This window comes from Hemicordylus capensis, chromosome 2 (assembly GCF_027244095.1).
Source record: "Hemicordylus capensis ecotype Gifberg chromosome 2, rHemCap1.1.pri, whole genome shotgun sequence".
Taxonomy (NCBI): Eukaryota; Metazoa; Chordata; class Lepidosauria; order Squamata; family Cordylidae; genus Hemicordylus; species Hemicordylus capensis.
This window is the reverse complement of record NC_069658.1, coordinates 267,167,205-267,189,864: the sequence shown is the minus strand read 5'-3', so window position 1 is coordinate 267,189,864 and position 22,660 is coordinate 267,167,205. Positions and strand designations below refer to the sequence as shown.

The following is a 22,660-nucleotide window of genomic DNA, read 5'->3' as shown; positions in this document are numbered from 1 at the left end:
GTCATGGGATAAGGGGACAAGTACATGTGTGGATTGCTAACTGGTTGAAAGATAAGAAACAGAGGGTAGGTATAAATGGAGAGTTTTCGCAATGGAGGGAAGTAAGAAGTGGGGTCCCCCAGGGATCTGTACTGGGACCGGTGCTTTTTAATTCATTCATAAATGATCTAGAAACGGGGTAAGCAGCGAGGTGGCCAAATTTGCAGATGATACCAAACTCTTTCAGGTAGTGAAATCCCAAATGGATTGTGAGGAGCTCCAAAAGGATCTCTCCAAACTGGGCGAGTGGGTGACAAAAAAGCATATCAGCTCAGTGTTGGAAAGTGTATGGTGATGCACACTGGGACGAAAAACCCCAGCTTCAAGTATACGCTGATGGGATCTGAGCGAGAGTGTCCTAATCCCCAAGTTGCCTCTGCCCCCTCTAGAGTGTGACTGACCAGGAGAGGGATCTTGGAGTCATGGTGGACAGCTCATTGAAAATGTCAACTCAATGTGCGGCAGCTGTGAAAAAGGCCAATTCCATGCCTCAATTCCAGAGGCATCTGGTGGGCCACTGTGCGAAACAGGAAGCTGGACTAGATGGGCCTTGGGCCTCATCCAGCAGGGCTGTTCTTATATCCTCCAGGAGGGTGCAAGGCAGAGCTAGGAGCAGGGATGCAGGCAGAGTGAGGAGTGATGCTGGTCAGGGGCGAGAGTGTCCTAATCCCCAAGTTGCCTCTGCCCCCTCTAGAGTGCAGGCTCACCTATCCAGTGCCGCCTGCTCCTGTGGCGGCTGAGGTAGAAGAGAGAGAGAGAGAGAGAGAGAGAGAGAGAGAGAGAGAGAGAGAGTGTGTGTGTGTGTGCCCGTGCGCGCTCCCGACAGGGAAGCAGCAATTCCCGTGGTGGTGGTGTTGTTGGCTGCTAGCCCAGCCAGATTCCCTTTCTCCATCCTCTCCAATCTTCGTTGGCGCCATGGACCCCTGTCAGACTGAGGAGGAAGAGGAGGAGATTGTTCCTGGACCTTCTCAGTCCCGGACAGATGGCGGTGATGGCCCTCAGCAGGGGCCAGCATCCCCAGTAGTACCATCACCAGAACAGTCCAGGATCAACAGCAGCATGGTGTGGGGCCACTTTGAGCTCTGCCAAGGTGGCCCTACGCATGCTGCTTGCACCCATTGCAGGGCACAGGTCAGCAGGAGTATAGACCTTATGCATACTGGGACATCAGCGATGATGAGGGACTTGCAATGTCATCAGCCAGGGGTCCTTGCTCCTGCTGGCAGTGCTAGGCCGCCTGGCGTGCCCTTGACTAGCGGCAGCAAGGCAAGTGCTCCTGCTCTCAAGCAGGGGACGTTGCCAGGGGCGCAGTCACCAGGCAAGTGGTCTGGTCGGCCAGAGTTCCGTCTCATCAGCCAGACCATTGTGGAGATGATGGCTCTGGATGACTAGCCACTACAGGTGGTGGTGGACACCGGTTTCTGCCAGCTGCTTGCCCCCGAACACCAGATCCTCTCAGGCAGTGCCCTCCCTGTACCGGACGGTCAAGGAAGTTGTGTTAAGGCTGCTTGAGTCAGCAGCATCCGACACCACTGTGCACTACACTACAGATCTGTGGACCAGCCGTAGTGGGATGCATGCTGCTCTCCTTTCCCTCATGGTGCACTGGTGGGGATAGAAGGGGGTGGGATATCTGTGCTGGTGGTGTGGCCAGCCCCTCCCATGCAGCAAAGGCTGTGCTGCATGTGGAGCCGCTGGACACTGATCACATGGATCACATGAGCTGTCGCGGCCATCGGAACCAGGTGAGGAGTGGCTGGCTGGGCAGCCAAACCTTCCCCGAGGTTTCCTGGTCTCTGACAATGGTGCCAATGTGGTGAGAGCAGCCCATCAGCTTCAGTTTGTGTGCATATGGTGTACATGACACAATCTGCACCTGGCCGTGACAGATGCGCTTGGCCTCAAGAAAGCCAAGGACAGGTGACGTTAAGGCCTCCCTCTGAAGGCCCTGCTGCCGCCACAGCTGCTCTTGTGGAGAAGTGCCACAAGCAGACATGTACTCATGTGGCCCAAGATGAATGTGGATTGGTGCCTAGACAGGTATCAGCCAGGCAAGCTGTCAGCACAGCAAGGGCCCAGCCAGTTTTGAGGCCAACATCCCTCCCAGATAGGAAGAGAAGTCAGACTTCTTATCAAGTAATCATGTAGTTTCCTTTTTCTCATCACTGCTTGATATGCTTGTTGTGCTATTGCTGCTGCTATGATTGATGACTGACTAACTGGTTTTGCTGGATCTCAGATGGACAAAAGCAGAACTTGGTTGCCTGTTTGCCTTGAGACTTCTTGAATTTTTATACGTCAGTAGGTCAACCCTAACCTACCCAGAAAAATAATAATCAGAAATTCCTTTAAAATTACCCGATTGTTTTGCAGGTTGGGTGGTAGGTAGCACCCATCACACCATACCACCAACTCACTTTGGTGTCCATTAAGCACCACCCATGGGGAATAATGGTATGATTCAATTCCCCATTATTCCCTATGGGTGAACCAGTTTGACCAACAGACTGGACCAGCAGTCCAGTTCTATTCAACCAGTTCGAATTCAAACCAAACCACCAAAACTGGTTCCACGCACACCCCCAATACAAACACAGGTGGGACACAAGTCTAGTGCTCAATTCTCACTGAGGAGTCTAGTACCTTCAAGAATAGAAAGGAAGGGTAGTTTGTGTCACATTTCTTAGTTTGCCGAACAGCATTATTGTGCTTAAGTCAAAATTACATCCATGTTCTAAAGTTCTTTGACATCATGATTCCTCAGTTCACCACAGCTTATGGTCAATATATAAGCCTCCAAGAAACTAGAGAAGCCACAAATGCTTTAAAGAAATTGCAGCACTCTTTTTTATTTTAAGGTAAGTTGAGGCACTAAACGAGGTATGATGTGGGACACAGTTGGTGTGCTTCCTGCATAATATGTAGTTTGGTCCTAAAGTTTAATGGCTAAAATGCTATAGAATAGAAAATAAGGAGATATGAGATTAAAAATCATGGCTCTTTCCACACTCAGTACAATCCCCTTCTGAACAGATCTACACTTATCTTTTGGAGAATGCAAGGGGGCCTGGACTGAGTGGGAAAGATCTTCCTTTTCCAAGCACATATCCCTGTAGCAGCCTTTTGCATACTGGTAGTTGCAATCTGTGCACAGAAACCTGTTACCATATGTAGGTCTCCTACACTCACAGCTGAATAACTTTTTCACATTTGAGGGAACAGATAAAAATTCTGTAAAATACATACAATCAGTCCAATATATTCAGCAGTTATAGTTTGGCATCTACTGTGTGATGAAGAGGATATGCAGATTATATGCATGTAGCAAAGCAGACATGTACAATGAATGGACAATATTTTTTTATATGTTCCTCACAATGAATAATTTGCCTCAGAATAATGAATAAGTCCACACTGCTTATACTTCAGTGGTTTGTTTTGTTTTAAAGTACATTTATGAATCTTTCTGTTAAATTGATTAAGTTTGAGTTTGGGGACTCCTGCCTAAGGGCAGAGTTAAACCAGTGACTTGAGATACTGTAGGCAGCTTGATGAATGGGTTTCATAACTGGAGTGTTCTAACCTCAAGAACCTGATCCTTTACAGAATCTCACTATTTGCAGCTATTAAAAGTATCCAAGAAAGACTAGCTAAATCCTAAATGTAAGCATTTCATGTATCACAATATACATTAAGTACAGAATCTCATATACTAAGAATATGAGAATCTCATATACTTAGAATCTCATATACTAAGCCTGCTATGGCTGGTTATAAGTAGAAGCAGAATCTGGACAAGGAGGCACATTTGAAACCTCAGCACAGACTACAGTTAAATGTTTAGGGGCACTGTTGCAACTTAATACATGTCAAGGGCACCTAGGCTTTATTTTTCCAATGTAAATAAAGCCTTCTGAAACAAGTTAAACTGAAGCACTATTCTAATACTTTTTTAGGAGTTAGGAAATAGCCAAGTATTTCTGAATCAAATTTCAGCTTCATCACAAAAAAGATTCAAGATTAACTAGTCCTATTGATAGTGCAAGGCAAGAACTTCAACTGGCATCTCTAAGCATATCCTGGGCTCTCAAGTGCAAGACTGCTTTTTCTTGCTAGTTCACGAGCACGCATTACACTTAAACACTATCGCCACAAAATGAGTGTTTGTTTCCAAATAGTAGAATCAAGCAAGCCCTGAATTCCTCCACAGGAAAAGGTCATTTGGTAAATCAAGGCCAAAAAATACATTTCCAGTCCCCTAGAGATGGACAGGACCAAGTGCTTAGGAGTCAGTACCCCAATTTTTAAGATGAACCTAGTTCTCTTTGCTAGGCCTGTATGCAGGCAGTTCTGATTCCAGACACGGAAAAAACAAGCAACTAGAACTCAAGAGGCAAAGTTTAGCCTCTAGTGGCCGACCACTGGAGGCTTGCTGATAGTAAGGGTATGGGCACCATTTCCTCCACCACCACTTAAAGTTAAGCACCATGATGGCAGAACTCATTAACAATGGCGGGGGGGGGGGGAGGGAAAGTTACAGCTACATAAAACTATGCTGATATCCCCCTTCCAGATAAACAGGAAGCATTAAGATACGTCTGTGCTTGCTCAGCAAAAGGACAATTCTCCCCATTTCTTCTTCCCAACAAAGCTTACTAACTCAGGCAGCATGAACTACTGTAGGCTGGAAAGTTATGCAATGATGCTGCAGCACTGCAGTGAGAACAGTGCCAATAATATCAACTCAACTCCTCCACTAGTGAGACTTACTTGTCCCCCAGTACTAGGGGGACATGTGGGCCTTATCAACTCTGTATAGGACTGGCCAATTAGTCAATATAATTAATCATCACACAGACAGGGAAAGTTATGTTTGATAAGACAGGGTCCAGCCTATAGTTAATTTTCTTCTGTCTGTTTTATGAGACCTATTAAAATGCACTGTACCACTATTAGCCGTATAAGAGACACTACTTTCCAGCTATGATCTGGAAAGATTCCAGGCCATTTGTGATTAAACATTTTTTAAAATCTTAATGAGCAGACATTAGTCAGGCTGGCACACAACAGCAACACAATGTGAACTACCATGTCCAGGAGCCATTTTTCTTTTGTACAATCAAGAGACTAGGGACTTTCTAGATGCATGCATACATGCCTTTTCTCCTCTGTATATGTACTTGCTCCCTGTAAGCAGGGTATGTCTTTAAGGTTTGCCTAAGCAAAGACACAAACTCAAGAAGTTACAGTGAGCAAATGACTGTATTTACAACTGTCAATAACACCAGAATTATGGGCAATATTGGTCTAAATATAGTACTAAAATAGTTGAGAAGTATGTAAACAAAGTCTCAATACCTTTAAAAAACCAACAACACAGAGGAAGCATGTGTCTGAAAATGCAGGACACCATGCTATTGAAGAACAGGGATGCAAAGTCTGAAATGGCAACACGGTGTGTGTAACTGATTTGTCTTTTTTCTTTGTTTTTCAGACTAAAGTGCTCTTTAGAGTTCCTCCAAACATCATGATTACACAACTCTGCTTTGGGAGTTGCAGGCTGCTCTCCCCTGGGATCCATAAACACCCTGATATGCAGTTATTGTACAACAAGTTTCTGGGGAAACAGGGGCCAAATGCAATACTAAACTATGGTTTAGTGCTATGTGAATGAGGCTAAGGGAGTTGCAGGCCCATAGACTCTTTCCCTCTGTGCATTAATGGTTCAGAACAAATCACAGTTCCTCGTTATGTACAAGTTACAGGAACTGCAATTCATTAACTAATTAGGGTGGAACCAACCAAGATATCAAACCAGGACCAAACTGTGTTTTGCTATCCTGGTTTGTTCCAGCTTTGATTGGTTCATAAAGCACTGTTCCACAAGTTCTTATGTAAAACAGAACTATGGTTTGTTACAAAGTGAAAGCAAAAGATTTCACTCTTCTCCTTTCATGTGCTTTGGGAGATACTTGTGTGATGACAGCCTGAATGCTCTCCACAGGTCGACTGCTGGCAAATGCCAAGAGGGGCAGAGGCTAAGGGTGGAAAAGGAGATGTCGACATCCTCTTCCGCTTTCCCTCTCAACTGCAGAAAAGAGGCTTGACTTTAAATAGCTCACCTGAAGCAGAACAAACCAAAAGAGGATACCCTCGGGTGCCTCACAGATTATTATTTAGCCAATGCATTTTGGATGATATATGCTTTTTCAGTGCTACTTTCAGGAATTAAACAAGGGGCTTAAAAAACCCCTCATGACAGTAGTAATGTTGTGGTGAGGTTATTGTTTTTTTAAGCCTCTTTTAAAGATGTTTTTTAAAGTCCACAAAGTGCCTTAAAAATTGATACATTATCCAAAACAGGTTTGGCTCAATAAAGAATTCTGAAAGACATCTAAGGGTTTCCTTTTTGGTTCTTCACTGCTGTCTCCCACCCACACACCTTTTCCCAGTTGCCTGAAGTGTAAACCTATTGAAGCCTCCCTACCTGCAATGAAGGTTGGAAGTTGCCTAGGGACTGAAAGGGGAAGCGCCTCCTCCTCCACATTTTCAAATGAAGCCAGGTCTTCCCAGCCCTGGAGAAGGAAGCGTTCCCAAAGCTAGCCGTCCTCTTGAGGGGAGAAGAAAAACATGCAAGCCTGCAACTCCCTTAGGCTCATCCACATAGTTCTAACCCTTATGGTTTAATGTTACAACCAAACTGGTCACTGCTGGGAGGGGGAGACAACACTGGAATGTATCCTGCTTGTTCTAGCCAAACAGAACATTCCTAAGTGCATAATGTAAATGCTTACATATTGTACTAGTGGAAGAGAGCATATTTAGGAGGATGGAGCAATTAAATCAAGTTTCCTATTTGTACTGGATGTATACCGTATTTTACGGACTATAAGACGCTACAGACTATAAGATGCACCTTAAATTTTCATCCAGTTTTCGAGCTTTCCTTCTCCTCTCGCCTCCATCTCCCCTCCAAGCCCTCCCACCGAGCCCTGCTCTGTCCTTTCCCTCCTGCCAGCAGCAGCGAGCCCACGTTGGTGACCCGCGGCGGCGGCTGCTGCTAGTTGTTGCTCACTACTTCCTTCACCTTGTGCCTCCGGCGGCTCCTGTGGGCTGGCGCTCGCCTGCGTGGGCTCGTGCCGCCCCTTTCCAGGCTTGGCTGCAAAAGGCTTTAAGAAGCCTTTTGCAGCCAAGCCTGGAAAGGGGCGGCAGGGAGGTATCCTGCCGCCCGATTTCTAAAAGGAGCCCAGCGGGGAAGGGGGCGGCAGGGAAGAATCCTGCCGCCCGATTTGAACAGAACAAGGAGAAAGGGGCGGCAGGGAGGTATCCTGCCGCCCGATTTGTAAAAGAAATACGGTGACGGAGTGGGGAAAGCGTGGGAGGGGTAAGTAAACCCTCCCCCGCCCTTAATGGAACCCCCCACCCCAATCCTTCCTCCTCCCCCCCCCTTTCCCGACAAGTCCTAAACTTTCAACTTCTCCCCGGCCAATTGGAGTATAAGACGCACCTGAATTTGGGGGAATATTTTTCAAGGAAAAAAGTGCGTCTTATACTCCATAAAATACGGTAGTGTTTGGTTCATGTAACCATGATACCTACAACTCTTTAAAACTACTTACAAATATGTGAAGAAAATGATTGCTCATGCCACCCACATGCTTTTTGCATTATTTTGTTTATGAGATTGAGAGGTAAATGTGAAGTGAATGATTCAAGTTCTTTAAGAAAGCCACCACAAGCCAAAATTTCTTCAAGATTAGTAGTCTAATTATTGCAAGTAACAGTTAATATAGCATTTTTCATTACCTGAACCTGCTGTGGTTGCTGCACCTGTATTTGTTGCTCTTGTTGGGTTTGCTGCTGGACGCTTGTTGTAACAGGACAAGCAAGCTCGAGCAAAGATCCGGCCACTTCTGTGCTATCTGTATAAATACAATTGCCACCTTGCTGGTATACCATGGTAGTGGTAGCAGCCGTCTGCTGAAACTCCTGTAGGGCTTCAGGACCCTTGGAGGCAAGGGAGTCCAGGAACTCCTTCATCCTATGCTGAGGGATCGTTCGTGCTTTCACACGGATGTATTCTTCAAAGGAAATGGTGTTCTCCAAGGAATTATTCATATTGCAAGGTGCTCAGGATTCCTTAGAAGAGAAAAAACAGTAATCACACTTTGTGGAGATATAAAGTCACTGGCTTTGAAATCCCTCTCAGACATTTTATAAACACTGCTTACAAGTGTCTTTATAAGCATGGAACAATTCTTCAGGTCCTATGTAGTTACTATCACTAGTCAACCTACTGAAAAATTAGACACATGCAGCATTCCATTAAGCTTCCCTAAACTGTAAAATGTTATCTCTTCTGTTGTCTTTAAAAACCCAGGTCAAAGTGAGTCAAGCATCAATCATCATATCAAGTCATATCAAGCCTTTTTTAAAGTCTCATCCAATAGAGTAGCAACAGCAGCAGCTGAGTAGTTCTCTCAAAGCCTGAATAGCTATACATGTTTTCTACAACCTCATGAGCCAATGCTACCCTTAATTTAACATATATGTCTGAAATGTGTTATCCTATGCATCCAAAATATAGCTGTATGCCAGATTTGTTGGTAAGAACAGGTAAGTGTCTAAATACTGAAGAGATGGCAATACAGGAGACCCTCGTTATCTGTGATTTTGTGGATCACAATTTCATGTCTCCGTGGATGGGTCTTAGATACCCAGTTTCTTCATCTGCATGAAATACAGGCGATTTTCACCTATCCTCAGTTCCTGAGTGGCGAAAAATGACCAGTGATGTCATTTCCAGCTGCCATTTTGAAGCACAGAGTCATTTTGTGGCTCTTTTTATTAAGAGCATTTGGCGGGCATTCCTGGAAGAACAAGGTACTATGCTTTTCTACCCTTATTTCTGCGCCCCTCCCTGCTTTAGCAGTTTTTTAAGCTCATGGAACATAAGCCCCCAATCCTTATATGGTTAAGGCCTCTTTATTTGCAGTTTTGTTATCCGTGGAAATTGGTGGGAATGGAACCCCCGCAAGGGCCACCTGGAAGCAGACCAAAAGAAACCTGTAAAAAAGGAGAGGAGCAGCAGCATTCTAGCCTCTGCAAGGACAATTCTGATTCAGAGAAGGGAACAAGCTAGTGCTAGGTGGGAATTATGGCTCCAATAAGAGGACACTTGCCTTAGAGGGTTGTTTCATTGGCTCCCACACCACCCACCCAAAGCAGAAACCAGACTGTCAGTGCAGTAGGAATATTCTCTAAATGCAGAATTCAGTGTCCTGATTATCTCAGCTTCCACATTTATTGCTTAAAATCAAATTTATCTTCCTTGAAAGTATGGGGGGGGGGAAGAGATAACATCATCTGGAGAAGTTTCAGAAATCTGAGTGAGAAAAATAGGACTTCATTACTCTGCATGGCTCCCTGCCCCTCTCCCATGTAATGTAAAGCAAGTTTACATAGGCAAAATAATCTGCATTACTTGTACAGAGTGCAGAATATTTTTGTGCAGAGTGCACTCAAACCCTACAGATTTACCAAAACTGCAAGAGGAAAGGTTGTTTGGTTTTTGCCAAGTGAGACAAAATCCTGATAGGCAGCTTCAGTGAGGGGCTTGCATCTCCTATGATAGCCTATGGCTCCTTAGAGGAACAGAACACATGCTTTGCATGCAGAAGGTCACATGTTCAAGCCCTGCCATCTCCAGATGGGAGTAGGAAAGAACTCTGGAGAGCCTCTGCCAATCTGTTGAGTTAGATGAACCAATGATTTGCCTTTTGCTAAGGCAGCTTCATATGCAGCTCTCTTCATTTTGAGAACTGCTACTTTAGAAAATAAAAAGGTAGCAGTTAGCAGCTGTTAGCATCAGCATACAACAGAACAGTATAGAGATATAAAAGAAATTAAGAACAATCCCAATTTAAGGCACACACAGACTCAGAAAATAGAGAACAGCAGCTACTTGGAAAGCTTAGTAATGAACAGCACATTATCTGAAATTTTCTTTCAATGAAGTTGAAATCATTGTGGTAAACTGAACAAGCTATACATGAAGTTTGCCAAGTAGTTACTGTCCTGTTCCTGTACCTGCAGACAACAGCCCACCACACACAAAAAAGTTATGGAAAGATCTTCACCTGCTAAGCTTCAGCATGTCAAAAGGCACAGGTGGGGCCAGTAAGAAGTTGGCAACCCTATCCAGATACAAAGCTCAAGATTCATTAAGGCATTATCGGATCGAGGAACAGTGATTTGCTCAGAAGTCCAGCTTTTCATAAATTTTGTGCAAATAGTCATCTAATACAGCTTTTCATTTAGCCACTCATCCAGCAAAAGTTTTGTTTTTAGCAAGTACCATGCCAAGCCACCTAGTGACACACAGTGGGCTGGTTCAGACGTTACATGGAGTCATGCTTAAACCTTGGCTTCATGCACGTTCTCAGCTTGTTGGGAGCATGTGCTTCCCCATTCTCTGCTTACATGCAAAAAGAATTCCATTTCCAATTGTCATTAGAAGAAAGCCAGGATTCAGTTGCGATATCTGAACTGACAAATTTTGGCTTATTCTAACTAACATGCTTAAAATAAATTGCAATTTGAATCCTTGGGTTCAGATCATAGTTCATTTCAAATATTTTGGTTGAAATAGGCCAGGATGAGTTGGTTCAGATGTTACAATTGATCATGAAATAGAATTCTTCTGACACACACACACACACACACACACGGGCAGAGGAGAGGAGGGCACGCATGCCGAGACTAAGCAATGGTACACGAAGACATGGTTTAATCTTGGCCCCCAGTTACATCTGAACCAATTCAGAACATATATTTAGATGAGATTGTAAAACTGGGTTGTGTCTTTCATTTTCTTGAATTTATTGGCAATGTTTCTCTAGTGTTTCAAATAATTATTGTTTTCGCTTCTTTAGAAGGAGGTTTCCAAAAAAGACCAACCCTGAGCAACGTATGGTGGAGATTCTAGTCCACTAGAAGGGACTGAGGCTTCAGTACCTTCAGAGTTCCCTCTCACTTAGTAGTCCTAAACCTGAATTGTACTCCCTTCAATTCCCAGTGTGGATTCAAGTATATTTATTAAAATGTTCCAGGTTCTTGGGGGGAGGAATCAACTATGACAAGTGAATATAAATTCAAATTAAGATGAGTAACATGTATTCCAAGCAGAAAATTTGTGTTCCTGTTCAAATGGAGGAATAGGGGTGGAAGGCTACATACAAGACACACATGACCATGGTCAATAACTACCTTTCAAGATTTGGGGATGCCTTTTTTCAAAGAACAAAAAGGTACAGCTTATGAATAACACTTAAGAATGTTAAACAACTTACAAGTCATAGCAACATTCATACTAGAATGAGAGTTTCTTACTCATTTAGCATTACAGCTCTAATTACCACAGAATATGTATATTCAAAAACTCACAAATAAGAGACAGACCACCACAGGTATTACAGTGAGAAAGCCTGAGGTGAAACAAAAAGCCAATCATTTCTATAATAGCTACAGTAAAGCTGCATGGCATCCAGGCACTTATTTCTTCAAAGGATTTAATACATTTATTCTACATGTAGTCACATGTCTTTTTAAAGCTGTTTGCAAGAAAAACAAGTATTAACACTAAATATCTACATCTAATTACTGCAGGACTGAAACTAAAGCCTCTGATTTCAGCTTCTGTGAAGATCATTGGACAAATGTCTTGGACCCCCTTGTAACTCCTGCTTTCTGACAAGTCGCATGCACGTGCTAGGCCCCATTTGCACTACCTCTTGCTTATATGGGTAGCTGAGAAGATTTTCCCTGAAGCACTGCAACCACAAGAAGTCCTTCCACAAGCATCACTTGGATGCTAGCTACTACAATTGAAATGTTATAGTCAAACTAATGTAAAACTTTACTGAAAATGTTGTTGGGATATGCATAAATATACAAAACATGACAGTTCAGCAGCATGCACTTTAAGTTTAAATTTTAACCAAAAAATTGAATTGACTGAAAACTCTTTAAACTAATTTTAACTGAGTATAGATTATTTTCTCATGTTTTATCCATGCATTCAATCAGTGGATACACCCACTGGCCCTGCTCTCTCTACTGCTGAAGTATAGGTGAGAAGGGGTCCTATGTGCTTAGAGTCTGTTCTCACCTTCTGCTGAATGCATGAAGGGCGGGGGCAGGGGCAGGGGCACCTACTGCAAAACTGTCCCCACCCTGCAATACACACAGAGTGAATGCATGGACAGAATACGAGGGCTCATAGTCATTGTAAGCTACTTTATGATTACTCCAGAATCCATTCTATTGGGATTCATTAAATCAAACTGGAAACTTTGGAAACACAAGAGAGAATGGCTGCTCAGACATAAATTGGTGTAGATATATTTGCCTTATAAGCAAATGGTTGATTCTGCAGCATGCAAAAGTAAATACCCATGTTCAGTGGACAGTTGACTCATTAATGCTGGCAATTCATAAGAAAATCTTGTTCCACAAATCTGCTAAAGATCAAGTGTTTCATGGGACAGTTTTCTGGACCCATTTGTGCTTTGATTGCCTTACCTAATGTTCTTGAGGTTGGAAGAGATGAATAGATTGATGTTGTGGACTTAACCTCCCCTTTTTCTCCCCGCACCCTTTGCTGTGCGTGTGGTAATGAGTGTATGTTCACTGAAGTATACAAATATATCTACACCAATTTTTCCTTTTAAGCACATGTATTTTATGCTGACTGCCCTTTAGGAATTGTTCATATGGGAAGGGGGGGGGGCAAGGGGGTAGTTTAAAAAGATTCAAGTCACTGTAATTTCACTATATTTATACTTGGTATCACTTGGTTAATTAAAAGTTAATAAAAATATTGTAAGCTACTTCATGTTGCAATCTGTGGAAAAAGCAGGGTATAATTTTAAAAGTATTAACAACTTTGATGATTACCCAATTTGGCTTGTGTTGTATCAGCTCACCACATTACTAATTCAATAAGGTGGAGGTGGAGCGTTGTTTAGTACAAAGAAAGATTAGTCAATATATATATATATAGATAAACTCAAGCCCAGTATAAATGGAAGGGAAGAGTTAAAAGAGACCATGAAGTTTTGATTTATTTATTTAATTAATTATAAATAATATTTATACCCCGCCCCTCCAGTGCACTACTGCTCGGGGCGGCTCACAACAATAATATAGACACAGATACAATAAAAGTAATAAAATTAAATAAATTTAAAAAGAAGTCAAATTAAAAACCACAATTATTAGGTTCAAATTAAAACTGAAAATTATAAAAAGCTAAAGCACCTAAAGAACCTACCAGATATAATAATAAAGGAGCATTAAAAGCCTCCTTTAAAAGGTGTGTTTTAAGATTTTTTAAAAAAACATTGAGCGGGGGAGCATGGCGAAGCTCTTCAGGCAGAGCGTTCCAAAGCCGAGGACCTGTATGACCTTGGTTCTCTTTATCTCTTGTCTCCCCCCACCACACACACACACACCTTTTTATCTTATCTGTTGACTGAAATTACTCCCAGAGTGTGTGTAATTAAAGTTGTGAACAATATAAGCTGGTGATTCACAGAAAATGAAGGAACAACACTGAGGCTGGTGTTTGACACCAAAATGTTTATCTGTTTTGTTTTTACTATGCTTTTAATAACTTTTTACGCAATAAATTTGAAAGTCTTAAAGGAGTACTTGGGAGTCACCTTAAATATGCGTATTGCATCGCCAGCTTATCAATTTATACTATTACTAGTGTTATGAAACATTGCACTTTTAGAAATGGACAGCCCCCCCGCCCCCCAATTAGCCCTTGTCACTGGCTATACACCACACGTATTTATATATTTATTGCATTTCTAGACCACCCCATCCAAAGGCTCTGGGCAGTGCACAACAATGTGTTTGTTTTTTTTAATTAAAAACAAACCCCATGTAAAAACACACTGCTTAAAACAATATAAAAACACTTTTAACACAATTCAGAGCCATTTAAAAACCAATTAAAATACTTTAAAACCTTGGAAGGCCAGGCCAAACAAGTAAGTTTTTAGGGCTCTCTTAAAGGCCAACAGCGAGCCTAAATTACAGATATCTGCTGTGAGTGCATTCCATAGGCCAGGAGGAGCTACAGAGAAGGCCTGGCTCCGAGTCACCACCAGACGTACCAGTGGTAGCTGGAGACCGACCTCTCTAGATGACCTCAACGTGTGATGGGGATCGTGCAAAAGAAGGTACTCTCTAAGGTAGTCTGGACCCAAGCTGTTCAGGGCTTTAAAGGTAATAACCAGCAGTTTGTATTTTGTCCAGAAACACATTGGCAGCCAGTGCAACTGTATTAAAACAGACATAATATGGTCTCTCCGGGTTACCCCCGATACCAGTTTCGCTGCCATATTTTGAACTCAATGAAGTTTCTGAACTACATACAAAAACAGCCCCACGTAGGGTGCATTGCAAAAGTCGAGCCTGGAGGTTACCAGCTGATGCACCACTGTGTTGAGATCATTCAAGGAATTGACACATCTGTTGAATCAGCCAAAGTTGATAGAAAGCACTCCTGGTCATAGACTCCACCTGAGATACCAGGGTGAGGCCTGGATCCAAGAGCACTCCCAAGCTGTGTACCTGTTCCTTCTGGGGGAGTGTAACCCCATCCAGCACAAGAAGATCTAACTCATCCCTCAAATTCCAATCCCCCACAACAAGCACCTCCATCTTGTTTGGATTCAGCTTCAATTTGTTATCCCTCATCCAGCCCATTACTGCCCGTAGGCAGGCATTTAGGAAGTGAATGCCATTTCCTGATGATGATGATCAGAAGGAGAAATAGATTTGGGTGTCATCAGCATACTGATAACACCCTGCACCAAATCTCCTGATGACCTCACCCAGTGGTTTCATGTAACTGTTAAAAAGAACTGGTGACAGGATGCAGCCCTGAAGGACTCCATATAATAGATTCCCTTTTGAAGAGCAACCGTGAAATCAATAGATATTTGAAAGACTATTCAGAAGGATACCATGGTCGATGGTATCGAACACCGCCGAAAGATCCAAAAGAACCAGCAGAGTCATACTTCCCCTGTCAATTCCTTGGTAAAGGTCATCCATCAGGCTGACCAAGGTCATCTTAAACCCATAGCCTGCTCTAAAGCCAGTCTGAAATGACTCTAAAGCCAGTCTGAAATTAGCCACCACTCTCTCAATCACCTTGCCCAACAATGGGAGACTGGAGACCAGCCTACAACTATCCATCACTGAGGGATCTAGGGAAATGGTCTATCATTGCCTCCTTCAAACAAGGAGGCATCCTACCCTCCCCTCAGCAATGAGTTAATGATATTAACTAGGCCATCTCCCAACAATTTCCCTGCTAGATAGAAGCAGCCAAGTTGGGCAAGGATCCAGAGAATAAGTGGTAGGCCACACCATCCCAAGCAGCTTGTCCACATCCTCAGGCATCACAGATTGAAAACTGATCCAATCTAATATCGCAAGAGGGTTTACCGGACACCACTCTGCAAGAACAGTGGAGTCCAAGTCGGCCTGAATACAAGAGATTTTGTCCGCAAAGAACCCATTAAAAGCAGAACAGCAGAACATAGTCTCTGGGGACTGGCTCGAAATGGAAGGAGCCTGAATCAAACTCCTCACAACCGGGACTACTCTGCTGAACGCAAACCTGCAGAAGCAATGTGTGCAGACCAGAATTGGGGGTTTTGTCACATGCACCGCTTCCACATAAATCTTCAAATGGGTTCTATGTTGTGTCCTGTCAATTTTGAGCTGAGTTCTCCTCCACTAGCACTCCAGTCACCTATTTTGCTGCTTCAGACCCTACAACTCCTCTGTATACCAAGGAGCCACTTTAAAGGCAAGTTGGAAGGGACACTTAGGAGCGATCGTGTCTACTGTACAGGTGAATTCCATGTTCCCACCAGGGCATCGACAGAATCACTGCCAGCACCAACATTAAAAAACCCCAAGGCTTTTTGGAATCCTACCGGGACCAGCAGCCATCTCGGTATCTTAATAGGTCCTCCACCCCTTCAGGGCGGGGTTGTGGCTGTGAAACCAACCTTAACCAGGTAGTGGTCCATCCATGAAAATGGGGAAACCACAGGGTCTCCCACTCATGGAACACCCCACTGAGTCGAACAGAAGACCAAATCAAGTGTGTGGCCAGCAACATGAGTTGGTCCTGAAACTTGTAATGCACATGGGGCAGGGATTGCCACCATGGTATATAACTGTGGGGTCCATTCTAACCAGTTAGGTGGAAATTGCAGAAGTTACCATGAGCAGTGTGAGAGCAGCCATAGCACTGCAGGCAATGCACACACGGGGTCTCAATATAAGTTACACTGCATGCATATGAAGCCCAATAGCTATGGGAATAATCACAAACATGCCATAATTACTATGTCATCAAATGCAAATGGATCCAAGCAAAGCATTTCCTTCAGGAGACACACAATGAGTTATTAAACCAAAATATTGTATGTTTGGGTTCTATGTTAGGCATGAGTTGAAGTTTAAAGGTAGAGTCTATATATTGTCAGATGAAGTTACTTTGTTATAGACAGCCACTAAATCTGAATAATCGGCTTTTCAGAAAGAGGGGTAAGAAAGCAGCATATTGGCTCCATATCTTACCCACTTTCAAATTCAGATGCTTAACAAAAAATATGCTCTTTTCCAATGAAGTTTCCAATTGGCAGAAGTGTTCTGGCTGGTTTTCTGTGTAAGGCAGAATTAATGATGCTATTCTCTTTGCTGAGAAACCAGTAAACACAATTCCCAAAGAACAGATTAAATTCAACATCCTGACACACTACTTTTTCCACCAGAAGCTAAAGGGAGGCATTTGTCTAAAATCAGCCAATTTTCATCAGAGAACCAGCTTTTTCCAGCATAGTTACACTGTTGTCACAGAATGGGATAATAATTCACAAATAAGTATTAGAACTTACACTGGATGAAGAGAAACTTCTACTCTAATTATGCTTATTGCAAAGTCCCATTTATTTCAATTGAATTTGCATTCAATCAAGTAGCAAAAGATTTAGTAAGATTCTTGAGTAGCTGAGAGAACAAGGTTTGTTTTTAGCTTTGTAATTACATAAGCCATTGTCTACAATTCAAGTATCTCAAGGCTTATAAAGTTTTGTTCTTCCTACTAAATTAAAATGTTCAGGAGTGTAATTATTATGTATATCTAAATGAAGATATTTCAGGTATAGAAATCAAATGAATGAATGAAATATTTATGAGGGCTTCATTGTTTTCAGATCAATGTGTTTTAGAAATCCAGAAGCCTTTAGCCTGCTTTAGTCTAGAGAGAGAAATCTGAGTTACAATTTGCTTAGTCACTTTGTAAGGTATTGCTATTATGATGGAAAACATTCATCTACACAGTGCAGTTTTCAATGAATCTGCATGAAAGTTTCCAAGAACATTCTAGCCAGAGAAGTCACAAAAGATTCAGCAGACTCATCCATTCTCCTGTTACTATCCTTCCTCACACGAGACAGTTAAGAAGCTAGTTTAATTATTTTTTCCAGGACATTATAAGAACAAGTTTTAGAATTGTTAAATGTTAAGAAAGTGGCAGGACCCTTAAAAAATCCACTCAGGCTCTTAAGAACTAGCCATTCCAAATCAAATTCGTTTTATGGTATGGGATGCCAGACTGGGAAATTGGGGAAGTTCAATTATTTCTGTATACTGACAAAAACAAGCTGGAGAAACAATTACAAACTCACTGACAAGAAGTAAACTCTTGTTTTGAATATTATACCTGATTAATAGGAACTGATCCTGAAGGGTAAGGTATATAAATATTTTAAAACAAGTCACTGTTGAATTGGGAAAGGGCAATACGTGCTATTCAGGGGCAGAGGTGGGTGGTCTGCTTTTGGATTCAGTGCTGTTCAGTGTCTTCTGTCCTAAAGCGTAAGGAATTAATACATTCATATTTGCAGAATTAAAACTTCCAAGAGACAGTTAGTGAAACTTGGGAATTATCCTGAGTTGGAATATGGGACAGTATGCATCAATACATGCCACACCTTAGGCACAAGGAAAGTGACCAGGTATTCGTATCACTGATAAAGATGTAAGCAGACTCAATATTGTAGTTCACAAAATCTGAGAACTTTCCCATTCAAAAAAAGAATTGTTTGAACCCTTCATCACTTCCACAACATATAGGCAAGAATGAGGTAAAACAAAAGGAAAGTCTCTTTACTCCTTCCATTCGTTTAGCATTTTTACCCATCTCCTCTTTTTTTTTTTTTGCATTTTAAATTTTTTATTGGATTTTACAATAACTTTTACATTCAAATTGCATTCATTTATCATTCATTTAGATAAATCTCTTCAAACAAGTTACAGTGTTGGCACAAAAAATAAACAGGAAAATATAATCTGGGGGCAGGGAGGCGAGACTCAGTTTGGCATGAGAGTGTGCAGCTTTCTGAAGTTCACAAATACTATACATGAATGTTCTTCAAAAGCCTTCCTACTCCTACACTGACCCATGGTGATCTTATACAAGTTATTTCACACCCTGGTACCTTCCAGCCTTGGAGAAGTACTTGTTATTTTATCAGTCACAACCACTAGTGAACTGGAGGAAGAGGAATGAGAGAGTCTAATACCACAGCAAAGGTACCATCCAGAAACAGCTGTACTATCAGCAGCCAAAAAATCAGCTCTCTGCTGAACACCTTCATTCTTACAGGACAATTATGACAACCAAGCAACAACTTTTTGTGGCTAAAGAAACAAGTCTTCCCTTTATCTTCATTTTCATATAAATACGAAGTTTGGAAGGTCAGGCCAAGCCAGTTAGCAAGCAGTTAGTTTGGAGAACTTAAACATTAAAGGCACACATTTGCAGCATGTGGGTAATCTAGACTCACCAGTCACCATGCTGTATGTATTTCTGATATTCGGTCCTGAATTCTTAGGCTTGTGACATCCTGGAGAAGACAGAACAAAGTAACCCTTTCCATCCCCATTTTTAGTAGCATGTTTAAAAACACACAGGGAAGGTAATGTCATATTACAAATTGCTGATATATTATTCTAGAGACCAGAAATCTAAAATTTTCTAATTTATCCCTATTTTTTATTTCCAGATCTTTATTCCCAAACCCTGCAGTCAGGGGCCATCCCTGGGGTGGGGCGACCAAGGCAACTGCCCCAAGCTGGCACAAGCCCTGCTCTGGGCACATTGAAGCCTGCCCTGCGCTCTATCCCAGCCCCTAAAATTTATCCCCCCTACCCACCACAACCCAGCCAAGAGCCAACTTTTTTTCAGTGCCATGCAGGCTTGCCTGCTACTGAAAGGCTCCCTGCACGGCAGACTCACACGCCACTGGCACCTCTCAATTGTTTGGCAGGTGGGCAGGGCTTCCAGAGAGGCCTCTCATTGCCCTGAAGCATGAAGTTATTTAGTGCTGGCGGGCAGGCTGCCTGCTGCAGGCAACAGGAAAGGAAGAAAGGAGGCAAAGTGGCACAGCACTGTGCACACCTTCTGCCTTGTCCAGCCCAGCCTGTGCCTGCTGACAGTCGGACTCTTGAGACCTAGTAGTAGAAGTATAATGTGATTTTGTTTTTGTGGTTATTGAATATGTATCGAGAGGCTTGCCACAGGGCTTTGATATCGGGCACAGATGTAGAGCAGATTGGGAAGGCTCTGGATATTTAATCTGAAATGGATTGGGCAATCTGTTGATTTTTACTTTTTAAAAATTGTAGTGAATCTCTTTATTTCAGTCAGCATGAGATTAAAACAAATGTAGAAGACAAGACAATCAAACTTCTACTACAAACAATAAAACCAAATACATTTTTAAAAGTCCAAAAGTCGTCCTCAGCATAGATCAAGGTGCTGAAAATACTACTAAAAATACAGAATTAAAAATAAAAGGAGGCAGCAGTATTTCATACTTGTGAGACTATCACACAAATCAAATTCAAACAGTTGCCTTCTCGGCTCCTAAATCTGAGAAGGGTTAAACAATTCAGGAGCTTGGGAAAATTTTGTTGTTAGATTTACTTATGATATACAGGTGATACCAATACCTGCATCCCCACCTGCAGTTAGCCACATTATAGCTACAAAAGTTGCTCTGGCCTTAAATCCATCACCTATTTCCCAGTTAGTAAGCTCTTCTGCAAACGGAGGGCTGCACTACAAAATTTAGCTACCTGTCTGGTGGCGCAGGAATTCCTTCCTTCCAACAGCCTGCCAATCATCTGAGGAAAATCAAGACCTGGGCATTTAGCTATCAAAGGGTAAACGAGACCCCGATGAAGGTCTCTATAGAACAAACATTCCAATAGCACATGGGTGACTGTTTCCACTTGACCTTCCCAACATGGGCAGAGCCTCTCCCCATAGGGAATCCCTCTATATTTGCCCTCTAAGAGAGCTGAAGGCAGGACACTACATCTTGCCAGGGTAAAAACTCTTCTAAGTGGGGGCACCTCCAAGATAGTGAGATAAGATGCTGGGGCCAAACTATATCTGACTGATTCCTGGCTCTGAAAGTCAGGTACCCTTGCTATATCCATTTTTCTCTCAATATCTTCAATTCTCTGTTTAATGAGCTTCCTAGCTGTCTCCAAACTTTGTGTAAGCAAGGCAGACTGATCGAGGCCCAAATGGGTCATCTTTTAGTTCAGAGCTCAGTTCCAAATCAACTGATAGGAATCTTCTAATACTAAGAGACTCAGCCCTGTGTCCAAGGAAAAAACTCTCAGCCAATAAAACAGTGCCATTTGCCAGCATCTGGCCTCAACTCTAATGAAACCCACCTCCAATCTGAGCCTCGCATTAGAGGTGCACTTGGGCACCTGAAATATTGCTCTCAAGAATTTAGACTGCACCACTTCTAGGGGGGATAGATCTGGGTAAGGACCCAATTGGGCACCATACAGTAACTGTGCCAATGATTTCACTTGAAAAAGTTTTAAGGCTGCGGGGATAAAATACCCTCCTCTAGTTCTATAGAACCGCAAAATAGTTCGGGCACTGTTTTGGGCAGCATGGGCCACATGAGAGGCATGGGCCCGTCTTGTTCCCGATGAGTGAACAGCTACCCCCCAGTTTACAAAATTTTGGACCTGCTCTATCCTTTGTCCATTGATCTTCCATACCCGTCTCTTAGGTCTCCTAGCAAAGGAGAGCACCTTTGTTTTCTGGTAATTAATACTCAGTCGTTTTCTCTTACAATAAACAGCCAATGCCCCCAAGGCCCTCCTTAGACCAACTGGCGTTCTGGCAGCATGGCCGCATCATTCGCATACAGCAACACCGAGATACTTCTTCCAGCTAGCTTGGGAGGATGGAAATCATTGCTATCTAGATGGGTCACCATATCATTAACAAAAAAATTAAATAGCAAGGGCACCAGCACACATCCTTGTTGGAGCCCCTTTCCAATTGGAATAGCTCTGGTTAATCCTCCCTGAGGATTGCAGCTAACCCTCATGGTTGAAGATACATGTAGGGCTCTAATTAGAGCTAAGTCGCCGATCAATGGAAGAGGCTCTCAATTTATCCCAGAGCCTATCCCGTGGGATTGAGTCAAAAGCAAACCTAAGATCTACAAAGGCAACATGCAAGGATTGAGCATATTTCTGTGCTAGATGATGCAGAACAAAACAATGGTCAACAGTAGACCTCCATTCTCTGAACCCCGCTTGCTCTTCTGCAAGAATGTTATCCTGTTCTATTCAGTCCCTCAGCTTCCAATAAAGGTATTTAGCATAAAGTTTGCTAACTGTACTCAGAAGACTGATCGGCCTATAATTGCCTGGATCACTTCTGCACCCCTTCTTATAGATAGGTACAATGATGGACAAGCCCTAGTCTTTCGGTATGGACCCTGATCTATCAATGACAGTAAACAAAGATGCAAGCACCGGCGCCCACCAGTCCACACTGGACAAATCCAACTCCGGTGGGACCAGGTCAGTGCTGGGGGCCTTGCCAGGCTTCAGTTGGCATATTAGGTCAGAAACTTCTGCTGTGGTAACAGGCGGCCAGTCAGGTAATGGCTCCTCATTGAATGTAAAGGGGCCTGGCAAAGTCCCTTCCTCCCAGTACAGCTTTCAAAAGTGCCTCTCCCAAAACTCCAGATGGATGTGGGCATCAGATGTCTTCCAAGCAGAATCCCTGCCACAGTTCTCCAGAAAAGGGACTGTTGTCTTGATCGGATTGAATACAATAACAAATCCCAAGATGATTTAATATAGACCCACTTTTTCTGTCTGATCAGCTGTTTATATTGCTTTTTCTGTAACATTAGTTCTTGGACAGATGTTGAAGTGGGATCTACCTCATAAGCTTGGAATCTGTCCAAAGGAAGACGTCTACACTCCACACAATCTTGGTCAAACCATGGTTTGGAAGGTCTCCACTGTCTTTTAGAGAATTCAGGCTGCTTAGAAGTAAGATTTTTTGCAATTCCAAGGTAATGGAGTTATAGACTTGTAAGAGTTGAACTGGGTCCGAGAAATCAAGCATATCTTGGCCCAACTTCTGCAGGTGATGTGACTGGAGAAGAGTGGAGATTTTATCAGC

At 42.7% G+C, this 22,660-nt stretch overlaps 1 protein-coding gene across 9 annotated transcripts in view; it reads right to left on the bottom strand.

The window, feature by feature from the left end:
* The window catches only part of QRICH1 (glutamine rich 1), a 60,620-nt gene that overhangs the window by 26,501 nt on the left and 11,459 nt on the right, over positions 1–22,660 (bottom strand). For 5 of the 9 annotated variants that reach the window (XM_053290733.1, XM_053290734.1, XM_053290737.1 and 2 more), the window contains one exon: positions 7,846–8,178. In XM_053290733.1, the coding sequence (XP_053146708.1) occupies positions 7,846–8,157 (312 nt within the window). In that variant the 5' untranslated portion in view covers positions 8,158–8,178. Of the gene's footprint in view, positions 1–7,845; positions 8,179–18,986; positions 19,047–22,660 lie in introns of all 9 variants that reach the window. The other 4 variants (XM_053290735.1, XM_053290740.1, XM_053290738.1 and 1 more) reach the window with 1 other exon arrangement.